At 38.0% G+C, this 20,512-nt stretch overlaps 1 protein-coding gene across 2 annotated transcripts in view; it reads right to left on the bottom strand.

The window, feature by feature from the left end:
- CLSTN2 (calsyntenin 2) overlaps nucleotides 1–20,512 on the bottom strand; it is a 374,895-nt gene that overhangs the window by 66,189 nt on the left and 288,194 nt on the right. For both annotated transcript variants that reach the window (XM_068145467.1, XM_068145468.1), the window contains 4 exons: nucleotides 18,828–19,023; nucleotides 16,866–17,074; nucleotides 10,568–10,717; nucleotides 1,468–1,653 (listed from right to left, as the gene is read on the bottom strand). In XM_068145467.1, the coding sequence (XP_068001568.1) occupies nucleotides 1,468–1,653; nucleotides 10,568–10,717; nucleotides 16,866–17,074; nucleotides 18,828–19,023 (741 nt within the window). The remainder of the gene's footprint in view (nucleotides 1–1,467; nucleotides 1,654–10,567; nucleotides 10,718–16,865; nucleotides 17,075–18,827; nucleotides 19,024–20,512) is intronic.

Genomic DNA, 20,512 nt, shown 5'->3' with positions numbered 1-20,512 from the left:
TACAAACATTTGGGTAATCAGTACCAAGCTCAGCAGGTTCCAATTTATCTGCCCATATTTTTATGGGTATTTATGGGTTACTTTGGAACCTCTTTCTGTTAGTATGTGTTAATCCTGCCATGAAAACAACTATTGGATAATATGCTTGGGAGATTAAGCTGGAAGAAATCAGTCTGTTTTCATCCTAATAAATCTACCCAGCCTCCCAAGATGCTCAGACATGTACACATATATCTGGAGATGTTCCCATAAGAATCTTATCATGCTGCTGGCTCAGTGTGTTTCTAGAGTGTAGCGGCTGGTGCCCTTTTCTTCTAAAATGCTTTCACAATGATGCAGGAACCACTGCATAAAGCACAGTTTTAGACAGAGACCCTTTGTGCCAGGATAAGAACATATTGATACAGCTTGCTGTATTGGACCAGATTGTTGGCTTAGCAGGAAACTAACCATCCAAATAAAATCGAGCCCATGTTACTGCTTTTAAATCATATCAATAGCTCCCTGTGCTGCCTTCTGCAAAGTTACACAATCAGTGAAATGCAGGAAGGCAGGACCTGCCCTCTTTGCTGTAACATGACCTTGAATCTGATACTCAGTGTTTCCATATTTCATTTTCCCAACTGCCATAAATGAGAATTAGCAATCCCATTATTTTCTATTATACCTGCATTTAGAAAGAAAGCAGACAGCCTCATAGCCATCTTTCCACCATGTTCTAGAGTCCTTAACTGGTGGTGTTTTGGTTTTTCTTTGTAGTGAGATTCATTCTGGATATGTTTTTACAGTCTAAATTATGTCTTTGTATACATTCTTTATTTTCTATTATTGTTGGATGAGAAAGTTGAAAATTGCTTACTAAAATGCTTTGAGGAATAACACTAATAACTCCCTGACTTTAAAATGACTCAAGCATAATTTAATCATTGAAATTACCCACCTTGTCCATCAAAGTGAATATAAATCACTGGGTTATTGAAAAGCAGAATTAAATCATCAGTGATATAAAAATGAATTTTAATGCTCTGTCCTTAGCATCTGAATTCTCCAGATTTCCAACAGAAAAATGAAGAAATGAGCACAGGACTTATAAAGTATGTCCATAATTATAGAGACAATCTTGCATCGCCTGTAGCACAGATGATTATTTGTGTGTGATCGCTCAGTTCTGCACTTTCTGCAATCAAACAGTCTTTGACTGGTAGGAAAAAAACCCAGCAGTTTTCTTCCTTTTGGGAAAAATTTATTCTTCCCACCATTAGATATAATAAGGTCACTTCTGGGAGAAAACTGATTTCCAGAAATAATTTAACCTCCTTTCATATGAGTTCTCTCTGCAATAAGGATGGTAATGAACACAAAATACCAAAGTGTAAGCCAGCTCAAATATAATTCTGATGTCAAGTTCGTTGTCATTTACAACATTTTTTATCAAAGTTCTTCTGTAAAAGAAAGCCATTTCCATACCACATAATTTCTGCAGAGACTTTTCTGAGTATGTTTCCCGATCACAGCCCTTCCCAATGTAATTGGTCTGTAACTCAATGGTGGTACGTATTGAGGAAACCGGTCCATCACACGTTTCGAGATGAATGCTGGGAAACAAAGGTATGCTGCCAGAACCAGGCTTGTATTCGATCCTTTTGTTCCAGTCTGGAATAAAACAACAATAAAAAGATCCAAGAGTGATTTGAAAAAGGGAAGGGAGTTATATAATTTCAAATGACAAATGTTCTCAAAGGTCACTGTAGAAGATGAAAATAAGGTTTTGAATTTGGCATCAATAAGATATTGTCCTAAAAAAAATTGAATTTTGCTTCTCTTTGTAAAAGTGTCAGGCTCAATTAAGTAATGCTACTGTTGCTGGAGTCACAGAAGCACAGAGGATTTTACATACCCTGACAAGAAATGCTAATTGATGTCAGTCTGGATCTCCAGTGTCTATGTCCCTGTGACAGACTACAAGTCAGATCTACAGGGATGAGGCTGTCTGCAACCGTGAATTTGGTCAGATTTCATAGTTTTTGTGATACAGAACAAAGGTCTCCAAGGACCAGGCTATATAGATCAGTCTCACTGGACTGTGACCAAAAGCTAATATAACACATCTGTAATGCCGCTTCTTGTCTTCAAATGTCTTCCTAATATTGTGAAGTATTAGTGACAGAAAGTTACAGCTGAAAAATCTCCTCATGCTTTCAGCATGATCTGACTAATCTGTAGTCTTTCTTCTGCAGATATATCACAGCTTACAACATTTAAGCAATCCCCTGCCTTAGGCAGCCACCTGGCCATGCCATCCACAGCAATATGCTTCTCAGACGAAGCATTTCATTTTAAAATTCAATTAATTATGGTGTTTGCAATCTGCTTCAGAGAAAACCCAAACAAGCAGTGTTAATTAAAAACATGTATTTGAGCTCTCTTTGCAATTCAGCTTTTCATAGAATAATTGAATGGTCTAAGTTGGAAAGGACATTACAGATCATTTAGGCCAACCCCTCTGACATAGGCAGGAACACCATCCAGTAGACTAGATTGCTCAAAGTTCCAAGTTCCATTCAACCTGGTTTTGAATGCTTCCAGGGATTTCACAGCTTCTCTGGGAAATCCATTTCATTGTTTCACCATCACTACAGTAAAGAATTTCTTCCTTATATCCAATCTAAGTATATCCTTTTTTCAGTTTAAAATTGTTACTTCTTGTCCTGTCACTAAAGGCCTTTCTGAAATGTTTCTCCCCATCTTTTTATGTCCCACTTTAAGTGCTGAAAGTCTGCAAGAAGCTCTCCCCAGAGCCTTCTGTTCTGCAAGCTGAACAACCCTAATATCTCAGCCAGTCCTCAGAGCAGAGATGTTCCAGGCCTTTGGCCATTTTTGCAGCACTCTTCCTCTCACAGGTTCATAACTTTCTCAGGCATGTTAGCCAATCCCAGCCAATGTACCACACAACATAAGAGTGCCACATGAACAGTAAGATACAAATAGACAATTATTTTGAAGTCACAACACTATTCAGCTCTGCAACCTAATGTGTAGACACGTATATCTGTAAAATTAGTCAAAGGAAGTCCTCTTGCACGCACAGATGAACTTTCCCTGACTTTTTACAGACTTAGGTGAAAAAAGACTCCATAAATGGGAAAATTCTAGGTCCTGGCATTCAATAAAACCTCTTTAAAGAAATGGAAAGAGATGTTAGTTCTAAATATCAGTGGAGAGAAAAATAATAACATATATATATATTTATTTATGTATTTAGTACATGAAGGAGCTTGGTGTCTTTCAACTGACCTTGTTTTCAGAAAGCATGAAAAAAAGGTACTGTGTCCTACCATCTTCAATTGAATAAAAATTTACAAAAAGATCTGAAATTCCATGCAGATATTTTGAGCTGCAGAGCAATCATTAGTCCAAGGTGCAGGTAAAGGAGACAGGATGCTGACAGTCACTGCTCTGCTTTTTACAATTCCAAGATTTCCTTCACAACTTTCAAACCAAATGGTAATAATGCAGCTTTTCTTTTTTTCTCTTCTCAAGAGGATTCTGAGACTTCATTCAACATTCTGAAGGTACCTTTAGTATCTACTTTTACTAAAATCTTTAGGGCTTGACTAAAAGAGAACTAAAACTACATTACTGCCTGTGCACACATCAGCTGAGTTGCTATTTCAGTAGTAACTTTCAGGTAATAATATTCAGCCCATTCATTCCATATTAAGTTAGATTTGATCTGGAGCACGGCATAAGTTGTCTGCAATTGTCAACTTAAACATTCTCTTAGAATTTCAGGTATCATATAAGGTACATGATTACAATAACAAATTTCTGCTCCCAGTCCACTCCAGAAATTTGAGGTCAACATTTTTTCACTGAAACAATAGCAGCAAGTTCTTTTAGATGCTTAAAGTAAAAAGGAGATAATTTGCTGGTTTGTATATAAGCTAGTAATATATGAATTATTGATCTTTACAGCCTCTATTGACCAGTTAAAATATTTTATTCTTCTACCCATAAGGAAAAAAGAGTCTCATATGTATATGAAACATTTCTGACTATCTCAGCAGCTTTCAGGTTTCGGCCACATTTCCATTCCTCAGCCATATCAAATTAACTGGCACTCATGCAAGACATTCATTAGTGTATGTGAGATGTGACTGAACTATTAACTGTAACATATCTGCAATGGCGCACTCACCTCCAGTTATATGAGGAATGTCTTATAACAACCACACTATATAAAATGTCACTACTCACAAGGAAGAAAAATGGAAGACCTCTGTTTCTGCCACATGAATTGGAAGAAGTGTTTCATTTCAGAGTATTACCTTTCTACTTGGCAGAAATGGTAATTTCTACCTAGAGATCATAAACCCTGAACATTCTAAATCACTCACATTTATCTCAGCTCTAAATTGTAAAAAATCAACTAGACTAGAACTACTGTCTTCATATCTTGCACCCCTGCAGTGTCATAGACTGTCATCCCAAATCCCACCTGAAATAGTGTCTTTGTTCTTTGGTCCCCTGCCACATCACAGACATCCTAAATCCCACTATCTGCTCTTTCACAGACTTGGTCCAGGTTTAAGAAGTCTACCAAGGAGCCCCTCTCCGTATAGAAGCCATTCTGAGGCAGGCACGAGGCAGTACTAGAGTGTGACATAACCTCATGATAGCGGGACAGTCCTTAAAGCTAGCAATAGCTCTGACGCAAATCAATGGCTTATTTATATAGTATCTATCCCCCATGGCATTTCAGCATCCCAGAGTTATTGAAGCTGAGGCCAGTACTCCCGGTATTCACACTACCAGTAAAGTCAGCAATGTTGGAAAGCTCATAGAGTTAGAATGAGCTATTGTGAGAAAAATCCAAGTCTTTCATTTAATTATGAATGTGGTAAAGATCATTATTCTTCTTTCTCCCAGAATAATATCCTGCATTGGACACAGTCAAAAGACTAACACCTTGCCCTCAGCAATGTCCAGGCACCTTTTTAATTTCTCTAGAATTGACTCAGAAGAAGAGTCTTATGTAATCTGAGTCTCCTAAGGCCTCTGAATTTCAGATGTGTAAAACCTGCATCTTAAAATGTGACTCATGTCTAGGGTCTGACCTATGTCAGTCAAAAGATATATAATTCCATCTGAAATCGTAGATTGCATTAGATTAGCTAAACTCAACCAGCATGATTCCTCTGACACAAACTGCCAGGTGACAACACCACATTACAATACAAACTTGGAAAGTAGGAGGGGATACTTCTCTCATGGGGAAGGTTTGAATAAAACTAGCCCTGTTTAGTCCTGCAGAAGACTGTCTTTGCTTAGAATTTTTAATTCAACAGGATTTTGCATGCCACTTGTGGTATAAAACTTTTCCACACAACCTAAGAGAGCCTCAGATGGATTATACCTACAAAATAACATTCGGGTGTAAATGTCACAATGCTGAGTCTGTGGTTCAGATTTCATTAGGCATAAAACAACCTCGTAAACTTGGATCTTGATCCCTCAGACACTCAAACTAAACCAAGATCAAAATAGATCAAACTTCAGTGACAGTTTAAGTAAATCCCAATGAGCTAAAACGTTCTTTTTAACAGAAGGTAAAGAATTTCACTGATCTCTGCATTTGAATTTGACTCTTTTTCCTTGTAACTAAATATTATATTCACATTTATAATGCTTGATGATACTAAAAAATGGCAATTTGATTTTTCCTTGGAGTATAGCACTTGAATGTGGAGAGAAGCTATCACCTGGTTAGTGTCACCACCTATATGTGTGTGGCCATGAAGTTTGGTTCCGCCTCAGGACATTAAAAATGATGTGAAATTAATTAAAGACGATTGCAATGCGATTCCTGCTCTATCAGTAAAATACAAAATGTCTCTCATGTTGGACTGTAGATGTGCATCATGGCAGCTAAATGTAAGATAAAATTCATGTAGTGCCATTAGTGAGTCTGCAGCATCTCTACATAATAGCTGGAACATAAGGTTCCCAGAGCAATGGAATAGATCTCTTTCCTCTACAGCATCTGTCATGTGAAGTATTAACGTAGGCTGGATACTCAGAAAAAGGTTATTCAGCCCCATCCCTCCCCCCCCTCCCCTACACTTCAGCATTGCTGAAGCATTGCTTTTATTAAAGACTTTCCTCTGAAGTGATCTAGAATAAATAAAAAATATCAGTATACACAAAGCATTTCAAACAAGATCAGAAATGCCTCTGTAGTTTTGCCAAAAGTACACATATTTTCATGATTTATGAAACCTCTTGTATCTTAGAAGCAGCAGCCAGGCAGCTTTAGATGCTGTACAAAGATACTTGGAAGAGCAATGCTCTATCCTCACAATACTGCAATTTTCTTTCAATACCATGAATTCACAGGAAAGTGCACGTTGACAGGATATCATACTCTGCAGCCACCTCAGTAAAACCAGCTGCACAGATAGACATTCTCCACATGTGAAAGATCACTGGCCATTAGACACTTCTGAAATGTATACTACTTAGTACTTAAATTTCTAGTGTGAACTAATGCTAAAGGACTTTTCAGTGAAACAAAGACTGCATAACAGTTCACACACAGTATCACTTAGGTTGGAAAGGACCTCGAGGATCATCGAGTCCAACCTACATGTTTTCTCTTGGGCAGTATTCTCTCTGTATTTATGGGACTATAAATTGTGCCACCCTAACATGAATAAACAAAATAAATTAAAAATTCAAAGAAATGCAATTTCCCATATGGAAAAGAAAAAAAACCAACAACCCAAGACATACAAAGCAATCACTTTATCTGATCTGCTCCCCTGTTTCCTGACTAACCCTCCTCAAAATTGAAAAAGGAAAAGTTTAACTTGCAAAAAATGAAATCTCAGCCTTGCAACAGACTTTACGATAAATTCTGAATTATCTTTTTTGGCTCAGATCCCAGGTGAACAAAACTAAGTTAACATTGTTCTTTTAATTTTAAGTATATCATTAATGTTAAAATAGATATCTGCTATGCCTTGTCATCTCAGAAGGAAAGTCAGAAAAAAGACTGGTAGTGCAGGTATGCCTGGCCTTTTCCTTTTTTCTGCAAAGATTCCAAACTACTGAAAATAACCAGGTCTGTTCAGGTTGTCTAAGCACTTTCACATTTATTAAATTGATCACTTTACCAGGAGTGAATTTAGTAGGCTGTCCCCTAGTTAACTAGCCACAAATCAGGTAGGAAGCATCAGCACAATGCTACTTCCAGGATTCATCAATATCACCATCTGCTGCCCAGAATATAATTTTCCAAAACCAATTTTCTAAGTTTTTAAAGGGTCAAGGAGCCACCATTGAGAGGAAAAAAAAATGGCTTTTTCCCTTGGGAACCAAGCATGGAGTTTTATAGCAGTTGATACAACTCCTAACACTGCTGGAAGATATGTATTGTGCTAGGGAAGGCTGGTAGAAATTATGTCAAAAATGAAACAAGAGTTAGGTATCAGCTGGGATCACACTTCTTGTGTGTGATTAATAACTCACAGAAAGAACATTATTAAATATTTCCCTCTATTTTTACATAATACCTATGTATACAATATACATTTGTATGTACAAATATGTATTTGTGACAGGTTGGACTCGATGATCTTTGAGGTCCCTTCCAACCCTAGGAATACTGAATATTTACATGCCTATTAATGTATACACAAAATATGAATGTTTTTAAGCAACACTGCAAAATACTTTTTTATATTTCTGTCTCTTTAAAGGAGAAAAGATGAACCTGCCAGTGACCTGATCCTAGCTTCCATCTGTGGATCAGCTTCCTCATCATGAACATGCTTGAGAGTATGGGCTCTTGGCTGAACCTGTCCCCCATCTCTGGGTCTGCCCTGCTCACCTCAACTGGATGAGGGATTGGTCCTTGTTGATGAAGGCTCTGCCAGCTCTGCTATTGAAATTGGCTCCTGGTTTGCCTTCCTTCAGGGAGTAGCCCTGCCCTTGCTGCTTCTTGAGAACAGGTTTAGATATCCTTAGATGTTTCTAACATCTTCAAAAGGATAAACTATCACAAAAGGATTTCATTGTGGGAAGAGGAAACTTCCTGGTTATCCTGGAGAGCAAGAACAGTGACTAGTGTTTGGATCCTGCTATCCCAAAAGATTTCTCTATTGAGGAATAATCAAAGAGCTTCTCAGATTTCAAAGCACATACCCCTAAATGCTACATGGACTGGTTACTGAAATCAACTGAATTGAGGATGTCAAAACTTCTGTGGAAATTCTGCAGGGACTGTGCTGAAGACAGCAGGGCTTTTTTAGTATGGAAAACCACTAATTTGGTTTAAAAAAACCCACACTAATAAAAAAATAGAAATAACTTCAACTGCAAATCTACCAACTATGCTGTCAAATACTATCATCTAGCTTTTCTCTGTAATGTAATCTCTTACTCGTGTGGCACTAAGTGATCACTCCATTGTTTGAAAATCACAGGAATTAACAGCATGAAGAAAATTTATAACTAGCTATAAAGTCAGTTGACAAAACTCACTAACGAGACTTTCCAATCAAAGTAACTGATCAGGAATTAATTCCATTCACTGATTTCCATTTTTAGCTTGCTTAGGACACTAATAACACTTCAGTGTGGTCTGCTCAAAATGGTTTGATGCAGGTTTGTGTCAAGTTTTTTTCTAAAGTAGCTTTTTTTTTTACTGACAATGTCTGTCTGGGATTTTTGTTGATTGTACAGTAATGTGCAACTTCAAAGAGCAGGGAAGTAGCTCCTAGATTTAATGAAGACTTCAATGCTATTTGCCCAAAGGTATTTTGTAAGGTGTAGCACCTTGGCTGGTCAAGTCTTATTTGCTCTGTACTATGTGTGTCAGTCATGATGAGTCACCCTCTAGAAAGAGGAATAATTGTGTACATTGTTTTATGTAAACCTATTCTTCCCTGTCCTATCACTGCACAGTGGAGGTTATTTGAAGGGCATCTGCACTGGTATTCAATACACTGAAATTTTTAACACTGAACTCATACTCTGAGCAGGCAAACACTATTCACTTGCACTCTGTGTCATTTGACCTGGTGACATGCTGGTGAAGGGAAGCAGTCACCTGTTTGACAAATAGAAAGGTACAATTCCACATGAATGGCATGTGATATGCTAGATCAGAACACATTGAGCTATTTCATAGTTTTACCTTCTTTATAATAAAGGCCCATCATAAAACTTCATCAGATATGAAGGGAGAAAGAGTATTTGTGGCAAATTGCCTGAGGAATAAACACAAAGCCCAAATTCAAGCACAATGAGCACTATCCAAGCATATTCTTCCTTATTTGAGGTGCTTTAGACAAGCTCCTCTAAACTTTCTTATGTACTACATTTTTTTTAAGAGTTGTTGCTTTATAGATGCTGCTTTCCCTGTTTAAATTCTCACCATCATGATAAAATAACAAGCTGGCAGCCTCTCATATTAAATACCCAGTATTAACCACATACAGCTCTGACTGCTAAAAGAGAAGAAAATAATAGCAATAGCTGAATTCCAGCTTTTCATTAAAATCTTAAATACCTTGTAAACACATCACATAGTCTAAGATGAACAAAGCATTACAAACAATAAAACAACACTCATTTGAGACTCTTTCTATTACTTTTATAGGCCACTTGCTGTCTACACCCACTTGATGGGACCAGCACAACCATCTGGCCCATAATTGATACATAAACTATGAAATAAGGGCCTACAGGACTTTTTCCTTCTGAATTTCAGGCTGCAAATTTACCTTCAAGTACAACAGCCAAACTGATTTCTTCCTTCTCAATCGCTCTTTATAAAAATTAGTTACAAAGGTCAGGTTAGTCCTGAGTGACAGCTGCATAATGTGGTTGCATCCAGTTGGTTTGCCCCTAATACAGCCTTCATTTTCATCTCAACTCTTTATAATTTGTGGCATGTCTATCTTTCTAGTGCACTGCCAGCAGGGTTTTCTCTGTTTGAGACAGAGTAGATCCTAACAAGCTTTTCAGAACATCAGCATCATAGTATGAAGACACTAATCAGAATTTAAAAAATGCCTTTGACTCCCACAGTCAGTTAAGTGTGCCTTGACTCATGCATGCATGTGCATGAAAGCCAATTATGTACCTGTAACAGGATAATCTGAACAACTCTGGCACACAGAAAACTACCTTGTCCTGGTGGCTTCAAAAGGTGCATTTAAAGGGGCAGTAGCAGAAAGGCAAATCAGAAGCATTTAAAAAATGTTTCACTGCATACAGACCAAACTATAAAGTAGATTATTAAACTACAAATTTGTCTTTTTTTCTTTCTATCCTACACTTTGTTCTGACTAGAGAAGAAGCATGGCAAATATAAACAAAGATGGGATCATTATCCACATTTTTAACAGGCTTGGAATGAAGTAAGCATAAGAAATAGCAACAGTTTTCTATATCACTGCAACAAGAACCTGAGTTTCCTTACTGTGAGGTGGAGGGAAAAACACCAAAGAAAAGAAATTTGAACAAAAAATTAAAATATATATAAAGTATTAAACTTTACCTTGCCATCCTGGTTTGCACACTGGTTTGACATTAACTCGTACTAAGACATCTTCTGTTGCATGTTTCTGCCCACAGTCAAAAGCTGTTACCATTATCTCGTACTGGTGCTGTTTATCGTAACTCAGTTTCTCAGTGTTTCTGATGTTACCTATAGATTCAATAAAACATAATGTCAGGAAACTACTTGGCTAAGCATATGCAGAGTACATATAACATTTGGCTCTTGTTTAATCCAAGTCCTTTTTCACCGAATAGCACTTTGAAGCACCACAGGCAGGACAGTTATAAGGAATGGGAACTACTTTTCTTTCAACACAGCAGAGAAATCAAGCTCCTAGGCAAGTAAAATATGTTAGGCATGTCTGTTAGAGAACATCTGCTCAGTAATACTTTGTGAACTAAGGCTGTCAGACTAATTATCAATTAGATCTTGAAGAGTTGGTTCAACCCCATTTCCCACATCTTCCCAGAATAAATTGCTTTAACATGGCAGCCACATTTCCAAGACCTACTGCTAAACATCTCCCCAGCCTAACTATCTTCTTTGTTTTTCCCCTAAAGCGATTACCTTTTAAGGTTTAGCCCTTTAACACCTTTTCCTCAGTTCTAGAAACAGATAAAAGCCCCAGAATCACCTTTTACACTAGAGCACTTAGGAGTATGTGATATGACAGCAAGAGTTATCACATGGAAAATAAAACCCAGGAACAGCAGAGATTATCTGTTGACCCTGACACATACATAAAGGTGACAAATGACCTGTTTCAGGAACAAAGACATTACAACTTCCATGAGGAAAGGCAAAGAACTTTCTCAGAGTACTTCCTGCAGGAATGAATGATTAGTGTGTGGATTATATGTTTTGTAATTAAAAGGTTCAGCATCTTAAATCTGTTTCCACTGAAATGCATTTCTTGCTCAGAATGAACCTTGAGACTGTTTAATATTTTTCATAAGTTAATAGTATTAAAGAGTATTAATACTTTTGCTCAGTGCTGTTTATTCTATCATCTCTTTGAATGAGGATGTTGTAGAATTCAGAAAACAACTTTGGATTAGTGCTACCCATAACAACTGCTTTCAAGCATTCATCTGCAAAGCCAGTTGTTTGTTCTGTATTTGGAATGGGGAGCACCCAAATCCTGGATTTTAGTCAGATGCATTGATCCAATTCCCATAGGTGCATCTTAAATGATCTGTTAGACATGCTGGCACAGTTTGAGGTTCTGGGAAGGAAGAATGCTTTTGCAATCATCACCATCTTCTGCTTCAAAATTTGTAGTTTAAATAGACCCTTGCATCTTCAGCTGTAAATTAGGTCCAATACCCTGTTTTCTGTTGGCTTAAAGTCTTTACACCTCCCTTTTTGTGTAGGGCATAGAGACAAAGCCCAGCACTAATTTTATGTCTCAAACAGAGAAGCAAAACGACCTGCTGAAGGTTAATAGGCGAACAGTACTGTGTGCTACACCTGACATCTGACCATGCTAGCCATTCTCAAGTCTGCAAGGTAAACAGCTCTTCCCATCACAAAAGCAACTGCAGTAACAATAGCAACTACTTCACTATTTTTGAGTAATTGGCAAAACAGTCTAATCTACCTATTATCCCATCCTGAGTTGTCTGATTAGTACTGGTCTAAGAGGATTTAATGAAAAACTGTCACTGTATATGTAATTATAATATACTTTCCACATCATATTATTTCTTACATGACTCTTTACAAATCCCTGTTTGGTTCTCTCTGATATTATTTCAGTCCATGGCCAGTAGAGATAATTTTCAAGAAACCAAAATTGCCTGAATCCACATTAACAGACTCCTAGAAACTGTGCAGCACAGTAACTGTCCTCTAAGATTCATAAATTATTACAACATATTTGCATTGTACTAAATCTGCCTCCCAAGATTTGTGTTTCTTTATGGTCTTTTAAGATTTGGACTCCAAAGACTCTGACTATTAGGTGTTATGCTGAAAGGTCATTTGGATGTCTCTCAGACATTACTCAATAGTTTATGGATTTATTAATTATTCTATTTTTCTATTACCTCTGATACTTTATGCTTCTTTGATATTTTACTATTTAATCAATATGACAATGCAGACACAGAAGGGAAGCACTATAAATACATACTAATTAAAGTTTTAGAGATGACAGACCGAGAATTTATATTTACATCTCACCCATAAACAAAAAGGTAATCAATAACATTCAAAAGAGAACATTTTAATAGAAGTACTTCTCCACACAGTTCACAATTAGGCCATCAATTTATTTTTTTCAGTCTTCAGTATTTCTTCAGTCTTTTTCCTGGAAATATTCAAAGCCATGAAAGATTCAAAAAACCCCACAAGCCAAACTAAAACAAACAACACAAACCAAACCAACCAACCAACCAACAAAATCTCACAACAAAACAACAAAATCAGGTAAGTGACAACAGGAATATAAGAATTCCTCCCTAAGGACATGCATATTTAAACTGCTGTTTCTTCAGGGTTACTTTTGGGGATACTTTGATACAGACTTGCCTGTCTTACGGCTGTCTTTATCTTAGTTTGGAGCACTCACAAGAACAGGAAGAGTCTCAACAAATTTACTAAAGCAATTTCTTCTTAAATTTTGTATTTGTTTTGTATGTGGAGAAGAGGCATAAAACTCAATCTCCTAACTTAAAAGAGATGAGAGACAGAATCGTTACGAGTGTGCCTCTGACTTCAGTCTGCTTGTAGAACTGGCATAGAAACATTCCCAGGTGCCAAGAGCCACCTCAAGCTGTATTTGTCCATTAGTCAAAGCTTTGCTCTTTGTCAAAAAGGTGCATTTTGCAGTGAGAATGGAAAGAAACTGTGGTTTCATAAATCGCTATTCCATGCAAATGCTTAAGTATAAAGCGTCACTACTTTTCTGACAACATGAAGTTTGCATATTCACTGACACGGATCTCAGCGCCATTAGTTGTCTTTTGGTTTCATTACACAATGTAATTTTATTCTCAAAAATCTCAAGAGCCAGTTGTCATATGTACAGGGGAAGGTTTATACTGGCTACCTGTGCTGGTTTAGGCTGGGTGCTGGCCCAGATGCCACTGCACAGACCACAGCTGGGAGGTCCCAAGGGGTGGGCCCAGCCCAGGGGGTGGCCACAGGAAACCAGGTATTCCATTCCCATAATGCCCTGCTCCCCTATAATAGATCAGCACGGGGTCTTTACATCCCCTTTCCTCCCTTGCTGGTGCCTAGGTAAAATGGCGTGAGCTGCCTCCCTGGCTGGGTTGGGGAGGGGAGAAGAAGCCCTGGAGGGGAGTTTGGGTGTACCCCCCGGTGGGGATGGGACATTCTTGGGCATGTTCTGGGACCTCTCTCCTTGTCACGGTGCTTGTGGTTCTCTGTAAAGCTCTGTTGTTTTTTATTGTTTTCCTATTTAAACTCTCCATCACTTTTGCAATCAGTTTTGTCTGAGTCGTTGTTTCTGCCTGTGATGGGGAGGGGATCTGCCCTAACCCATTACACTACCTTTAGGCACCTAACTTAACAAAGATCTACAAGAACTACATCAGAGTTGAATGCTGCTTTGCCTGTCTGTGCTGGGTGCCTATCAACTTGTGCCTCACACTAAGTGGGGGATTTGAAGTAGGTTGTGCCCTGGAGAGTTGTCCCTTTCTATACATGTGCCCCAATGGGACAAGTCAACAAAATGCTCCCTAAGTACAAGAAAGAAGTTTTGATTAAACAATAATGATGTCCCAAAAGAAAAAACAAAATAAAATGATGGCGTAGCATGTTCATCTTGCTAGAGGCATGTGTTTGTGGTCAGTTTCATATATGGGTGGTGATCCAACATCTGGGACTGGCAATGGCATATTTTCCTCACACCCTCTACTTTTGGAGCCCTCTACTGTATTGAGATTTTGCTCTGAGCATCTAGTTAAATACTCTTTCTGGGCAATGAATTTTCATACCTCGAGAAAGTGGGAAAATTGATAACATGCAGAAGACACAAGGACCTAGATTGGTTTTCACAGTAGGTAAAAAAGCTATAAACAAAATCCTAATTAGCACAGTATTAACAGAAAGACTCAGGCATGTCACGGATCTATTTTAATCATCCTATAGGAAGCAAAAATGGGCACAATGCCAAAGAATTTCCATCAGAGAAAGCTTATATCATCTGTCATAGAAAGACATTCTCAGCAGTGAAATGTGTTGAAACTAAGCAACATATTTCTGTCACTAAATAAAAGTGCAACCATCTATTCTAACTCCGTCCCTAATCCCAGTGGGTTTAAGCAATTACCATCATCTAAAAAAATTGCAAATTAGACTGCAATTACTGTTGATTGTGGCAGCACTGTGCTTTTAGTGAACAAATAGATCAAAAAATATTAATTGAATTCATGACCAAGAAACTGCAAGTATTATAGCCCTCTACCAATTACTCACTGCAGGCTTCAAAGCTGTGTCTAAATCAATTATTTTCTCATTGCCTTTGCTGAAAAGCAAGTCCCAGGCACATGAGGACAAAGATGTAACCAAGAATTCCTGACACTTGACACGCTTTTGATCATGCCTCTGACTTCAAGAAGCCCACGGTCACTTATGAACCAAGCTGCTCTATGTGTTAGGAGCTGAAAAGGCAGAAGCAATAGAAATGCTTGCTTTATATCATGCTAATTTCAATGTATTATTTACCCATGATATCTCTCACAAAATTGGTATGAAATTATGAAACCATCTGCGACTCATGTAAGCAACCAGCCCCATACTGGCAATTCATGTGGAGCTTTAGAAGAATTATGCATTCAAACAGGAACACAGAGAACCTCCTTTTATGACAACAAGGACAGTGTCACAACTGGAAATAAAAATCCATAGAGAGGAAAAGCTTCTAGGGAACTGCACACAAACATCTACTTCCAAATGCCCATTTACAGTGAAAAATCCTTTGTACAATTGCTCTGGCAAGATGCTGGCTCAGTGTCAGCTGACCTCATTTACTTAAACACAAGCAGACTCATGATTATAGCTCTTATATAGCATACTTGCCTCCCAATGTATTATAACAAGGCAGCTTTTTTGCCCCCAATGTCATTTACAACTTACTGATGCTAACAGGTTATTATTTCTTGATGCTCAGCTGTGCATTGTGCAAGAATTGCACAAATAAAGATGAATAATTTCCTAACGTGAAAGTGACTGCTTAGAGGAAAACAGCAACTCCATGCACGCTTTCATAGTCCAATTTAGCCTATGTACAACATGGATTAAAGGCTTCTGCTAGAAAAGATGAATCAGAATATTCCTGGCCATTCACACAAGGTGCGTGTTCTGGGGAGGTAAGGGGGCAGAACAAGTTCTGTGAGCACAGGAACTTCCATTTTGAACTTCTACACACGTGAACATCAAGAACAAGGAGACTTATTCACCAAGGGGTGGCAATTTAGGCCTGCTGATATACTTAAAGGCAAAGCTACTATTTTGTATTGTCTGAAGCAAGCATGGAGTGGGAGGGAGAATATTCAACCCATTTTTCATGCAGTTCAGCCACCTCTCCCAAGCTCTGTGACAAGTTCTGTGCTTTTCCCTGGTGAGAACTTGACTGGGAAAAGCAGGAAGCTCACAGATAGGGCTCCCAAGGTCAAAAATTGATGCACAAAGTAAACCTAATATAATTTGCTATTTTTTCTATAATATTATGTGCATTAGAAAACCAACTATAAACTAAACCCATAAAAAATTATACTGCTTCTCCAAAACATATTTTCTTCCACACCGCAGAATAAGGGATCTGCTTCAGGAAACACCACAGAGTAGATCTGCTGACCCATGCTCTGAAAGTTTTAACAATCAATAAGTACATGCAGAATATTCTCAATTCTACGTTTAAACTCTGCTCCAGAATGTTCAGAAGATTGGAACTAGCTACAAATCCTCAGATAACCCCTGTTAGGTAGGGCTATATGCTGCAATAGGAAATGCCATCACTTGGATGGGAAACTAGATTTGAGTCCATTGAGAGAATGGACTGAGTATCAGAGATACATTTAGCTCATCTAAAACTGGGAGGTTAATTTCCCTTGTAAATTACTGTGGCACTTTCTGACCAAATCTTATGTGAAAAAAAAAAAAGGAATATCCCAGTGTTATGGTTCCTTCAATTTCAGATATGAGAACAGAATTACTCTTCAGTTAGAACTGAGCCAAGTATAATGCCACTTTCAAGAGGTAATTACACTATCTACAGAAATTACTGCTATCCATCCCAAGTTTGCAATTGCTCCTTCTCCATACTCACCGTTTCTGTCAATGGCAAAAGGGACATCAGTTGTTACAATTTCATAATTGCAGATCTGACTGTACTGTGGGGAACAGTCCTCATCTATGGCTTCTACCTGCAGTATGCTGTCATAGATCTTCCCTTCTGTCACAGTGGCCTTATAAACACTTTCCTTGAAAGCTGGTGAAAACTCATTGATATCCTTTACCTGGATATGGACCACTGCCCTAAAATAGGTAAAGACAGACATCAAAGAGAAAAATTCATTTATCATGACACACCACTAACAGTTTGCTTTCAAAACACTTGTAAGCACTAACAATATATATATATATAAAACTATGCAGACCTCTGCTAAAATTAAATACTGAAATTTTTAAGTTTAATTTACCCAATTTAATATCATAACATGGCACTAGGTTTTTTCTTGATGCTTTTGTCACAGTATCACAGTATAACTTAGGTTGGAATGGACCTCGAGGATCATTGAGCCCAACCTATCAACACAGACCTCCCTGTTAAAATCTGACTGCTTCTTAAAATGGAATGCAGCAGAAAGTCAGTGACATAATTCCAGTGTAAGATGGATTAATAAGAAAAAAAAGAGGAAAATAGTACTCTTACATACTTACTACCCAAAAATGTCTGGTTAAGAACATTCTTCTACGTCAAATAAGACTCTCACCTTCTGCTGATCATAATTGTCTATTGTTTCCATCAGTTAATGATTGTACACATAGACCTTTAAAGGTCAGATATAAAAGGCCTTTAGCATTTAATGAGCAAACTCTAAAGGCCTTCCTCTGAAAGAATTTGCTCTGGTTTGATAGGAGAGGTGACAAGAGAATTGAAGGTACTTTCTAGATCAACAGCAGAGCCAGAAGTAAAAGTTGTGACCCCAGGCAGCCTAGCTTAGGGTGGAGTTTGCTATAAAAACCATTATAAGAAAGTGCAATAAAGTCTGGTCCCAGTGCACCAGATTCCATTTGGTCAGGATTAGGCCAAATTTTTCCACAAATGGAATGCACTAACTTGCTACTGATGTGTGAAGGAAAAACATCATAAAAATTTAATCATATGAAGCAAAAACAATTTGTATGACTTGATGGTTATTTGATATTGCAGGTTTCCTTCTAAATGTGTGTTCTTTTAAGATATCCCAAAAGAGTCCAGCAGGCATTGGAGCCAATTAATTTTTTTAATTGTCATTTGTCCTGAATGAGCAAAAGGAAGAATGATTACAATTAATCATTTGTTTAAATAGTCCTCAGCAAAATGAACAAATTGTACAGCAGCTATATATCTACACGTGAGTTAAATTAATCTTTAATGACAAACGGTCCAGAGCTTGCTTTCATGAACTGAAAGAGAAAAAAGGCTCTGCATCACTTAAGCTTATGCAGGGAATTGGCTCCACAGTAAAAAGTACCTCTTAGAAACCTTCATTACTTCCATCTTCCAGAGGATTTGAATTCCCCTGAGATTTGCTGTCCAAAAGCTGAGGTCAGAAACACACTGAGCAAAGGCATGACTGCTGCAGCTTATATACATGCAGAAAGTAGGGAAAAAGGGCAGTTTCTCTTATGTTTTGAAGTGAGATAGAGAGAAAACCTATATAGAATTTGTAAGTATTGATTAAAAGATAACTTCCATGTCTTAGATGATCTATTTAGTCAATGTATTTCATGTGAAAATAAGAATAGAAAAACAAATCAGAACTGAGATGTATTTCTCCACTTGAACAGGATCCTATTAAAAGCTGCAACTGGACCACTGCAGAATGGATCAAATAGCAGGAAGGGGGGGGGGGGGGGGGAATTCTAAAAGCAAATGGAATTAAAAGTGAATGGACTATTGCAATAATGGCCCATCTTGGTTTTGTTTGCTTTCTACATGACTGCATTATAAAAAGAAGCCTTTCAATCTCTACTTTAGAGCAAATGTATGTCAAGGGGGGGAGGAAGTCTCATTTTCACTCACTTGTGAGATTTCTTCCAGTTTGTTCCACTTGGTCCTGACCCACAGTCATAGGCCTGGATGATGAATGTATATTCCTTCTGCAGTTCACAGTCAATAGGACTTTTTGCTCGAAGGCGACCTTCTCCGGATGTCTTGTTTAGCACAACAGCTTCAAAGGGCATTTCTTGTCCGTGGATTTTAAAAGCACAGATTTCACCTGTGAGGAAGAGCACAAAACAATGATAACCAGGGAGGTCTAACGCTTATGCACTGCAGTGACACTGGAGAAGTTAGCACTCGTTTCTATTTCAGCTGCTGTTAATATGGGGAAGTACTATTCAGGCATCAGCTTAAAATACATCCCCAAGGGCCATTTGGCCGCGTGCTCATCCAGTGGGATATGGTGAGTGCAGCTCTGGTCATGTACTCTCCTTTTCCACTGTCATTACTAAATGGTTCCTGAAAGCCCTAGAAACATTTCCCAAAATATTGTATTAACTTAAACGTTGGGCTACATTATTTTTGAAGACTGTATTCAGTTGAAGAAAATAAAGAATATTTCAGAGGTAGTGTTTTGTAACTGCTGTCACTCCTTCCTTTAGCCACTTGTGCTGCCAGGTGGTAGTACATGTTCAGATTCTTGCAGTTTAGTTTCCCAACAGTGAGAAAACTAATGATGCAGAACATGAGCACATTCAAAATACATCTTGCTTTATTTACAGACATACATCATCTTTGGAACAGATGCAGCTGAAGGAACACAGACGCATGTCCCCTTTGGACATCTCAGTCACTTCTGCACATTCACACACAGGTACATGAATGCCACCTTGGCAGCAGCTCACTCTGCCTCCAAACTGCCTCCTGGTATAATAGATCTGTAGTTTCTCTCAGAGGAATGTATGTAACAAAACGGATGATATAGCAAGGATTGAAAAAATTGATTTGGACCCAAAAGACAACATAAAGAAATCTTGTGAGAATATGAGTCTGGGAGGGGAGGGAAAAAACCCTCCACAGTTGCTGGTGAACTTTTTTTAAATCCTTCATACTGAAGGCAAGGATAAGCATGCTGAGTTCCTTTTTAGCCCCTCCAGAATCTAACTTTAAAAATGAAACATTTATACAAAGACCAATGTGGCTTAAATATTTTTATGACATATTAAACACATGTTCTTTTATGGGCAAGTCAGTCTTGGGACATGCATTATAGATTCAAAGCTGCCTCCCACTCGCAGAATCCTTTTCCATTTGTTTCCAATTTACAGTTGCAGTCTTTTGGAAATCTCCTCACCAATCATATCTGAGTCAAATGCCAAATTCCAAATTAACTCACTACCTATGACCTCTAATTCAGGTCTGGCTCCTCTCTTTTGCTTTTAGAATATACTGTGTATTTTTAGAGAAATGAGTAGAGTGTGACTTTATAAAAGTGCTGGAGTTCATAACTCCTACTTTGTGTGAGAAAGAAAAAAAATGAGAAGGAGGGGGAAGGGGGGGGATGGTGGAGCTGGGGGTGAAGATTAAGTACACTTGCAGTGTAAGCACAGGTTATATAGGATATTCCCTCAACTACCAACCAGTGTGTTTCCCTTTATTATAACAGGCACTGAAGCTAAGCTCAGCTACTTACTATTGACATTTAGGCAGATGAATCCCACAGTTAACAACTGTAATCAATCCTATCAGTGTCTTTACAGGATCAG

The sequence above is a fragment of the Melanerpes formicivorus genome, unplaced genomic scaffold (assembly GCF_026170545.1).
Source record: "Melanerpes formicivorus ecotype bairdi unplaced genomic scaffold, bMelFor1.0.p_v2 SCAF_12, whole genome shotgun sequence".
Lineage (NCBI taxonomy): Eukaryota > Metazoa > Chordata > Aves > Piciformes > Picidae > Melanerpes > Melanerpes formicivorus.
This window is presented reverse-complemented; position numbering and strand designations above follow the sequence as displayed.